The sequence below is a fragment of the Protomyctophum parallelum genome (assembly GCF_964188405.1).
Source record: "Protomyctophum parallelum genome assembly, chromosome: 17".
Lineage (NCBI taxonomy): Eukaryota > Metazoa > Chordata > Actinopteri > Myctophiformes > Myctophidae > Protomyctophum > Protomyctophum parallelum.
In genome coordinates, this window is record NC_139719.1 from 38,703,644 (window position 1) to 38,714,282 (window position 10,639).

The 10,639-nt window shown below is 43.9% G+C and overlaps 1 protein-coding gene across 1 annotated transcript in view; it reads left to right on the top strand.

The window, feature by feature from the left end:
- The window catches only part of vps35l (VPS35 endosomal protein sorting factor like), a 42,011-nt gene extending 35,391 nt beyond the window's left edge, over positions 1 to 6,620 (top strand). The window contains exons 26-30 of the mRNA XM_083787018.1: positions 3 to 101; positions 877 to 1,042; positions 2,744 to 2,862; positions 3,720 to 3,869; positions 4,711 to 6,620. Coding sequence (XP_083643144.1) covers positions 3 to 101; positions 877 to 1,042; positions 2,744 to 2,862; positions 3,720 to 3,869; positions 4,711 to 4,809 — 633 coding nt within the window. The 3' untranslated portion in view covers positions 4,810 to 6,620. The remainder of the gene's footprint in view (positions 1 to 2; positions 102 to 876; positions 1,043 to 2,743; positions 2,863 to 3,719; positions 3,870 to 4,710) is intronic.
- The last annotated feature ends 4,019 nt before the right edge of the window (positions 6,621 to 10,639 follow it).

Sequence of the window (10,639 nt, forward strand, 5' to 3'; positions counted from 1 at the left end):
AGGTTCCTCGCTCCATCAGCGTGGAGGGGAAGCAACGCTCCTCCGAGAGCTTCCTGTTGGACTTCGTCAACAACTTCCTGTCCATGCTGCTGGTCGTCCCGGTAACGCAGCGGTCAACGTCGTGGAGCGTTTTGTTTAGTCATAGTCATCTTCAATAGTTTTCATTTACTTTTGGTCACATTTTAGTCACCTGGAATGTTTCGGTGTTGGTCTAGTTTTAGTCGACTAAATGTCATATGATTTTAGTCGACTAAATATACAGTTGATGATCAGTTGACTAAAATGTATTTTGACAAAAATAAGAAAGAAAAAAAGCCGGCATTGATGCCGTCATAATGGCTGATTTTACATTTGCTGAAAATCTATGAGCTTGTAGATTTGCTATTTCCAGCATGCAACAAATTGTTAAAATGACCTCTTGCCCACTAGCCCCTTCCTAACATTTTAGTCTTTGACGAAATTGTCAGTATATTTAGTCTTAGTCTTAAAGGTATATTCAGTGATTTCACTCAAAAAACCTTAGGTTTCGTTTTTGGCTGTGGGACCCAGCCTTTCGTCCAATCAGGATAGAGAGTCAAAAACGAAACCTAAGGTTTTTTGACCCCCAGGGGTTAACTGGGGACAGGGAGGAACTCCTTATATGGCCAGCACACTCTATAGTAGGGAGGATTATCACAACAAAACAAAAAAATAAGTGATATTTGAATTAAGTGAAATCACTGAATATACCTTTAAGTCATCATAGCTTAGTTTCCATTTAGTTTTCGTCAGCGAAAGAAAAGGTAGTCTACGAAATCAACAGTGGCGTAACTGAATACCTTGCGTGCGTGCGTGCATGCGTGCGTGCGTGCGTGCGTGCGTGCATGTGTGTAATAGGACCACCCAGAGCACGGCGTGCTGTACTTGGTTCGAGGTCTGCTCAACATGGTGCAGGATTACACCTGGGAGGAGAGCAGTGACGCTAAGATCAGGGTCTACGTCAGCGCGCTGCCCCTACTGGCCTCTATGAGCCAGGACACCTACCTGTACAACATACCCAAAGGTAGCGCACGCACACACACACACACACACACACACACGCCCATGCTGGCCAGCATGAGCCATGACACCTACCTGTACAACATACCCAAAGGTAGCGCACACACACACACACAAACACACACACACAATTCAATTCAATTCAAAGGGCTTTATTGGCATGAGAAAACATACGTTTACATTGCCAAAGCAGAAAGAACAATACAACAATACAGCAATACAATCAAAACAAAAATTATGTACATTTGAAGGTCAGAATCTTCAATAGATCAAATTCTATGTACCAAGGTCACTCGATGCAGGTATAGTGCAGGAATATACACAATGATTAGTCTTTAGGGTGTTTGTGTTCCATTTGATATCCTTCTCCTATCACAGCAACTCACAAATCTCGCTGCTGTGTTTGCACATTGTTGTACTTCGCCCAGCAGATATGGGATTTTTTTGTCATTGGTCATGTTTTCAAAATCTCTGTGTGTGGTTGTAATCTGTGGGAAGTATGTGTCTCTGATGTCTTGGTACAATGGACAGATGGTTAGGAAGTGTAGCTCGGTTTCCACTTCATTTTGTGTGCAGTGGGTGCATAGTCTGTCTTCTCTCGGGACACACACACACACACACACACACACACACACATGCACGCTCATGCTGGCCAGCATGAGCCAGGACACCTACCTGTATAACATACGCAAAGGTAGCGCACACACACGCCCCCTGCTGGCCTCTATGAGCCAGGACACCTACCTGTATAACATACCCAAAGGTAACACTCATGGATTAAAGTTCTCAGTCGCCTTGCACCGAAAATAGTCGATCTACAAGTGTTGTAAGCTTGTAGATCAGCTATTTTCGGCTATTTGCATAATCCCCGCCGGGATTAATGTATTTATTTATCGCGCATTGCCAAGGTCTTTCCCCTTTCAAACCTTATTTTGAAGAGCCAAATATCTGTAACCGGATGTTACGATGATGTAATGGTGTGTGTGTGTGTGTGTGTGTGTGTGGTGTCTTGACCCATTCTGACCGGGCACCCATTTTGGTGTCAGCATCATGTTATGCTTTAGCTATTTAAAAATAGCAGATCTACAAGCTCGTATCGCGCCACAGAGTGGCGCGATACGAGCTTGTAGGTCTGCTATTTTTGAAAAATCAAAGAGCGACTGACATTTTTAGAATCTGATCTCAGGTCGGAATGGGTTCATCAGACCAGTGTGTGTCCAGTGGAAACCTCGTATGAATCTGATCTCAGGTCAGAATGGGTTAACCGGTTGTTGTTCTCTCGCTGGGTGCAGAAAACAAAAACCTGACCGAGTAACACAGTGAGTAACACAGTGAGTAACACAGTGAGTAACACAGTGCCGGCTGTCGGCCGTTGGAAAACCCTTGTTTTGACCAGAAACTACATTCATGGCGTCATGTTGGAGATGGAAGCCATTGAAAGCAGCACATGGAACGCACATAGATTGCGTTATGAGCTTGGTTATCAGCTATTTTTGGTCATTAATTATTTCACGATGAAAGAGTATTTGAAGTGCTCGAACCAGCAATAGAATACAAGTTTAGAAGCGTCTTCCGGGAACATTAATGGTCTCGAGAGATGTCATAAAAGCAAGCTCAAAAATCTTTTGATTTCTTCAGCCTCCATGGTCAATCTTGAGATTACTTTTTTTTGCTTCATTCTCGCGTCTCTCGTCTCCTCTCCCAGTCGACTCCAACGAGACCCTGTACGGCGGAGACCCCAAGTTCATTTCGGAGGTCAACAAGCTGTGCGAGACCCTCATAGGACAGGTCCTGGACCACCTGAAGACCCTGGGACGAGACGAGGTAAAGATGCCTCCACTCGGTGGTTACTGTGTCTGGATCGGATCGGCCCTTATTTGGTCACATCGGGTCATATCGGTATCTGCAAATATGACGGTCTAACCACAGATCCGACACAGAATATCTTTATTGTCATTGTACAAGACAACGAAATTGATTTGCAATCCAGCTCAAGTGCATTTAAAACAAAAAGACATAATACTCTATATAAAAAAACATACATTAAGACATATTGCACAGTGAGTCCCTTTAAGGGTAAGCGGTTGACACTAGCTAGATAGCTAGATAGCTATAAACACTATTCCCAGTCCCACTTCAAAATAATATATTTAATTTTTTTATATATTCTCTGGTATCAGTATTCGGTATCGGCTAACACAGAAATTGTGGTACCGGGTTCGGATCGGGACATCCCTATGCCTGCCTCTGATTGGCCTGCCGACACTGCACGTCTAGCCCCAATATCCCTATGCCTGCCTCTGATTGGCCTGCCGACACTGCACGTCTAGCCCCAATATCCCTATGCCTGCCTCTGATTGGCCTACCGACACTGCACGTCTAGCCCCAATATCCTCACCAGACTGTCCTCCAAGACTCCAGGTTACTCCATGGTGGGAAATAATGCGTACAAGTACAAGAGAATGGCAGCTTGGCACGCGCGACAGTAACTTGTAACTTTTATTTTTGTGGAAGAGGACAAAAGTAATATTGTTTATCCCGTTTGCTTTGATTGAATGAACACGTACCGTTGTATGATTTGATTTGGGTGTGTTCTTCTCTCTCTGTCTCTATCTATCTCTCTCTCTCTCTCTCTCTCTCTCCCTCTCTGTGTCTCTCTCTCTCTCTCTCTCTCTCTGCAGCAGTGTGTCCGTCGTCAGGGCTCCCTGGCCTTCTCTCTGTTCAGCTGTCTGCTGGCACACGGCGACCTGCGGAACAACAAGCTGAACCAGCTGGCTGTCAACCTGTGGAACCTCAGCCACAAGCACGGCTACTGTGACACGCGCACATCTGTACGTTAACTAATGACCTGTGGAACCTCAGCCACAAGCACGGCTACTGTGACACGCGCACATCTGTATGTTATCTAATGACCTGTGGAACCTCAGCCACAAGCATGGCTACTGTGACACGCGCACATCTGTACGTTATCTAATGACCTGTGGAACCTCAGCCACAAGCACGGCTACTGTGACACACGCACATCTGTACGTTATCTAATGACCTGTGGAACCTCAGCCACAAGCATGGCTACTGTGACACACGCACATCTGTATGTTATCTAATGACCTGTGGAACCTCAGCCACAAGCACGGCTACTGTGACACGCGCACATCTGTACGTTATCTAATGACCTGTGGAACCTCAGCCACAAGCATGGCTACTGTGACACGCGCACATCTGTACGTTAAATAATGACCTGTGGAACCTCAGCCACAAGCATGGCTACTGTGACACGCGCACATCTGTACGTTATCTAATGACCTGTGGAACCTCAGCCACAAGCACGGCTACTGTGACACGCGCACAAACGTACGTTCTCAAAGACACCCCCCCCACCCCACCACCACCATGCCAGCAGTAATTCACAAACGTTTTAGCCCGTGACCCAAAAGAGAAGTTTGATGTCTCCACCCGTAGAATATTTGTTTTCTGATGTATGGCATTTCTTTGATTGTGGGTGTGTCCGCGTCCCACAAATGGGTCCCGACCCAGTGTTTGGGAAACAGTGGGATACAGGACGGACTTCAGTCATTTCCCGTCATGAGATTGTATTTCGCTTGAATCCACGCATCTGTCTGCCTTGTCTGTCTGTCCATCTGACTGTCTGTTGTGTGTGTCTGTTCTCAACAGGTGAGGACGCTGGAGTTCATCAAACACCAGGCCAAGCAGCCTGACATGGCTCACATCTCAGACATGGTTCAGAGGCTGGCCCTGCAGTCCCGCACCTGAATCTAGACCAGCTATAGGTCTCAAAACTGTTTAGTGCCAAGGACCTCCCACTCCCAGAAGAGAGGATTTGAGTTTAAAAAAAAATAAAAAATGTTCAAAAAGTCTGTGAGCGTGTAGCCTGGGCAGCATTCCTTTTCGGGTTTCTGATCATCGTAGTCATCAGGCCGGAACCCTCAATCTGGAAACTCCTTTCCCTCAAACCGATTTCTCCCAATAAAAGCTGCAGGCTGCGAGAGAAAGAGAACAAGTCACGCTTTTATCGTTATTCTTCCGGTTTGAGAGAAAGGAAGTTCCAAGATTCTAGATTGAGGGTTCGGGCCTGAGGACTACAAATCAGTGACTACAGCATGATGTAACGATATCATCCTGAGGACTACAAATCAGTGACTACAGCATGAGGTAACGATATCATCCTGAGGACTACAATTCAGTGACTACAGCATGACGTAACGATATCATCCTGAGGACTACAAATCAGTGACTACAACATGAGGTAACGATATCATCCTGAGGACTACAAATCAGTGACTACAACATGAGGTAACGATATCATCCTGAGGACTACAAATCAGTGACTACAACATGAGGTAACGATATCATCCTGAGGACTACACATCAGTGACTACAGCATGAGGTAACGATATCATCCTGAGGACTACAAATCAGTGACTACAGCATGACGTAACGATATCATCCTGAGGACTACAAATCAGTGACTATAACATGAGGTAACGATATCATCCTGAGGACTACACATCAGTGGACTACAACATTACGTAACGATATCAGCACTTCCGACCGGATCACGCGGCAATTTAGTAACACGGACTAGGCTTTCCTCTGAGCTGGAAAGCCTGGTGAGTCGTGGGCGCGAGGTTAGTGAGCTTGTATATCTGCTATTTCTTTTTAAATAGCCAAGGGCACAACTTTTGCTGAGAACCAGTGATCTAGACTACACAACAACATTACATGACATAACACAGGGATCCACCTAGCTCTGGTCCAGTGTGTGGACTCTCTGTCTGTGCTATTAAAGACATTTCTAGCCATTTGTGCCATGTGCCATATTTGTTTCCTCTTCTTCCTTCTCTGCGATATTATCATTTGTAGTCAACGTTGTCATCGACAGGGAGTTTAGTGAGGCAGTGGATCTGAACCAAGGGGAGTCTAGTGCAATTTGGTAACTAATGCTTCTGATATTATACACCATAAAACCTGATGTTTGTTACATTCCACCTTTTGATTGATTGTTTGCATTTTGCGTTAATAAAAAACTATACTTGCAAAACAAGCCAAACATCTGCATTGCTTTAGAATAGAAAAGAGAACATTTTAAAACAGCTAGAGTGGGATGAATTCATTCATTCATTCATTTTGTCATACATAGTATGACATTTCTGTATCTCTGCCATTTCAGGGTTCCCTTGCATATGCTGAAGTCATACAAACGCAGTAACTAATAATTACTTTTTGTGCATATAAAAAATGTCAAATTGACTGGGGTTTTGTTTTCAAATCGACAACATAATACTGTAAAAACCTCTAAATGGTAAACTATGGTATCCACTTAGTGTGCCAAATGCACTTTTTCTGTTTTTTTACAGAAGAGCTGTTCACGTGCAGTTATATGCATTAAGATGCAATGCTGGTGTCTTTTGTTGTGAAAGATTATCAATTCTCATGCATATACTGTATGCAACCATTTTTTGGGAGGGTTCAATTGACTTATGATATATTCTTAACTTTGTGTTTCGCAAATCAAATCACATGCTCGCATTCGTGTAAATTGTGACTGAATATGTCTGAATAAATATTTCACCCTGTACATTGGACTGTTTATAAATTATGTTTTCGTTTAATTGTCAAAAAAGTAACGGATACTAAAAACACTGAACATGTGTTCAGAAGCAATTTAGATATGAAAGGCGCCGTCTTGACAATATGTTGGATTTGAGTTTAGAAATCCCAATTTGTGAGATTGTTTTATTCCCTGGTGGTGCAACAACACTCCCTCCCCTGACCAGAAGATGGCAGCAGAAATACAGAGAATTGGCAGATCCCATGATCTTTTTGACAGCACATTTTAGTTTTAGTCATATAGTCTCTTGAATAGTTTTCATTTCGTTTTAGTCACCTGGAATTTTTTTGTGTTAGTCTAGTTTTAGTAAACTAAATATAATTTTTTAGTCGACCAAATCTACAGTTGATTTAGTCGACTAAAATGCCGCCGTAATGACCGATTTTACACTTGCTGAAAATAGCTGATCTACAAGTCGCAGCGTGAGCTTGTAGATCGGCTATTTTCAGCATGCAATGCAACCAAGAGTTAAATGACTTATACTGGATCTCTTGTCCACTACTCCCTAACATTTTAGTCTAGTTTTTATTTGTTGACGTAATTATCAATATATTGAGTCTTAGTTTTAGTCATCATAGCTTAGTTTTCATTTAGTTTCCGTGTAGTTTTCGTCAGTGGAAAAAAGGTAGTCGACAAACATTTTTCGTCTTAGTTTCAGTCGACTATAACAACACTGTACTGAGGCTGCTGACAGAATGGCATGCCTTTTGTCAGTGGTTCTCAAAGTGGAGTCCAGGCATGACCCAAAATACGTCTGGCTACACGAGCCTATATGGCCCCACAAGGTTGGGTGTCAGGGGGTCCCTCAATACGGCTGGCTACACGAGCCTATATGGCCCCACAAGGTTGGGTGTCAGGGGGTCCCTCAATACGGCTGGCTACACGAGCCTATATGGCCCCACAAGGTTGGGTGTCAGGGGGTCCCTCAATACGGCTGGCTACACGAGCCTATATGGCCCCACAAGGTTGGGTGTCAGGGGGTCCCTCAATACGGCTGGCTACACGAGCCTATATGGCCCCACAAGGTTGGGTGTCAGGGCGTCCCTCAATACGGCTGGCTATACGAGCCTATAGGGCCCCACAAGGTTGGGTGTCAGGGGGTCCCTCAATACGGCTGGCTACACGAGCCTATATGGCCCCACAAGGTTGGGTGTCAGGGGGTCCCTCAATACGGCTGGCTACACGAGCCTATATGGCCCCACAAGGTTGGGTGTCAGGGGGTCCCTCAATACGGCTGGCTATACGAGCCTATAGGGCTCCACAAGGTTGGGTGTCAGGGGGTCCCTCAATACGGCTGGCTACACGAGCCTATATGGCCCCACAAGGTTGGGTGTCAGGGCGTCCCTCAATACGGCTGGCTATACGAGCCTATAGGGCCCCACAAGGTTGGGTGTCAGGGGGTCCCTCAATACGGCTGGCTACACGAGCCTATATGGCCCCACAAGGTTGGGTGTCAGGGGGTCCCTCAATACGGCTGGCTACACGAGCCTATATGGCCCCACAAGGTTGGGTGTCAGGGGGTCCCTCAATACGGCTGGCTATACGAGCCTATAGGGCTCCACAAGGTTGGGTGTCAGGGGGTCCCTCAATACGGCTGGCTATACGAGCCTATAGGGCCCCACAAGGTTGGGTGTCAGGGGGTCCCTCAATACGGCTGGCTACACGAGCCTATATGGCCCCACAAGGTTGGGTGTCAGGGGGTCCCTCAATACGGCTGGCTACACAAGCCTATAGGGCCCCACAAGGTTGGGTGTCAGGGGGTCCCTCAATACGGCTGGCTACACGAGCCTTATGGCCCCACAAGGTTGGGTGTCAGGGGCATGGCGTCCCCAGCTAAATTGGCTAATATAGCATCAAAATCTGATTAACCACGTTAACCCTATATTTTATACTATCTGGCTTTTGGAAAATATTCGATCTACAATGAAGCTCACTTTGTGAATTTTTGTGTATACAATTTGGAAATGTATGAAGATTTCTTTTGAATCCTCCCTTAATGGGGTTCCCTGGAATATTTTTTTTTAGATGGGGGCATATACAGTAGGCCTATATTGAAATGTATTTAAAGGATAGCCCCTTGAGATACATCATCTCGTTTTACAGGGGGTCCTCTAAAACGAGATGATGCGTATGTAAATGCATATCATTTTGTGGGTCCTACTAGACGTGAAACTGTTTCAGAACCATGCAGCGCTGCCTTATTTAGGCCTATATATGCATGCAGTCCAAATAAAAGTGTGTGGTACAGCCCATGCAGCTTCTTCATTGTGTTGCATGGTGCATGCATGGTATTTACTGAGGAAGTTGTGGTGACTTTGGGGCCAGACAGAGCTTTTAAAAAGGAGGAAGAACAAAACTAAATCTCATACCCGACATTCTTGGAAGGTATTGAAAAATGTAATTGTAATGTTTGGTGTAAAAGCCCAAGCCAGTATCTATAGGCTAATAGACTACAGTTTTGAACGACCAAATTAGGGATATATTCTGATATAGATCCTTAAATTGATTGCAGGTGGAAAAATATTCTATTTGGAACGTTCTTTCCTTACACCATCATGAATCAAAATCTCTATTTTACTGTATATAAACTACCAACCTAAACATACTGTAGGCCTACATGTTTAAGTCTGCAAGGAGTAACAAGTATTTGTTGATTGATTGATCGATTGATTGATAATATTTATTAACAGTTTGCAGAATTACAGTACATTTCAAGCACAAACTCGATACAAAGACTGTTGACTGTGAGTGGACGACCCAATAAAGCATTACACTTGTTTACAAGAGGGTCACCTTATTCAATTTATCAAAACATTTAGAGACGTACAAATAGACACTTCTATATAGACAAAGAACAGAACAGGAATTCATCATAAAGGAGGTAAAGGGGAAAAGAAACAAAAAGGGGTGGGGGGGGGGGGATTTCGATTTTACGGGGGCCAGTTTAGAATTGCAGCCGTCCATAGGTGCCCTTTGAGAGCGGTTTTGAAGGAGTCAAGGGATTTGCATGTCTTAATGACTGTTGGTAGGGCGTTCCGCATTTTGGTGGCATCCATTTTTGTCATTTGTTTGGCTTCCTTCAGACAAAGCAGCAGCAAAGATGGCATAACATTCATAACAACAAAAACACAGAAAACAAGGAATGAACTCTACAAGCTCAGATCTTTTATTTTTTAACATTAAAAATAAAATCTAGAAAGTGTGAGAACGACTGATTTAGAAGGAGTATAGTTCACCCAAAATAAATTTCTTTTTTTTCCTTTCAATTACTGTACACACCCCATGAAGCCTTGAATTGGTGTTGTCACTTGTCACAGCATTCCTATAAGCCAAGTGATGACTGGATCATTGGTTACAGTGGAGACAGTTGGAGAGTCAATTTAATTCAATTCAATGGAGCTTTATTGGCATGAGAAAACAAACGTTTACATTGCCAAAGCAAGTGCACAAATACAATAAAAACTGTTGAAAAGTATAATTATACAGTTGGAGGAGGTACAGCATTTTGTAAACAGAGCTATGTCACATTGCATCGTTATGTACATGTTATAACAGGGTATAAAGTTTTAAGTTTAAACAAATAGCAGCACTTTTTTGCAGTCACTTTGGGAAAAATGGCAGCATTTTTGTCAGGACTATTTAAATAGTAGGCTATACAGATAACTCAGATTGAAGTGTACGGTCCAGCGGTCTACTTGGTACAGATAGTACTAGTCCTCAGGGTGGTTGTATTCCATGGCTAACCTTCTTTTGTCACAACAGTTCACAAATCTTGCTGCTGTGTTTGCACATTGTTGTATTTCTCCCACTAGGTATGGGAGTTTTTTGTCGTTGGTCATATAGTTTCAAACTCATGTTGGGTGTACATGTGTGTAATCTGTGGGAAGAATGTGTCTCTGATGTCTTGGTAGGTGGTTAGAAAGTGTATAGCTCTGTTTCTACCACATTTTGTGTGCAGTCGGTGCATTATAG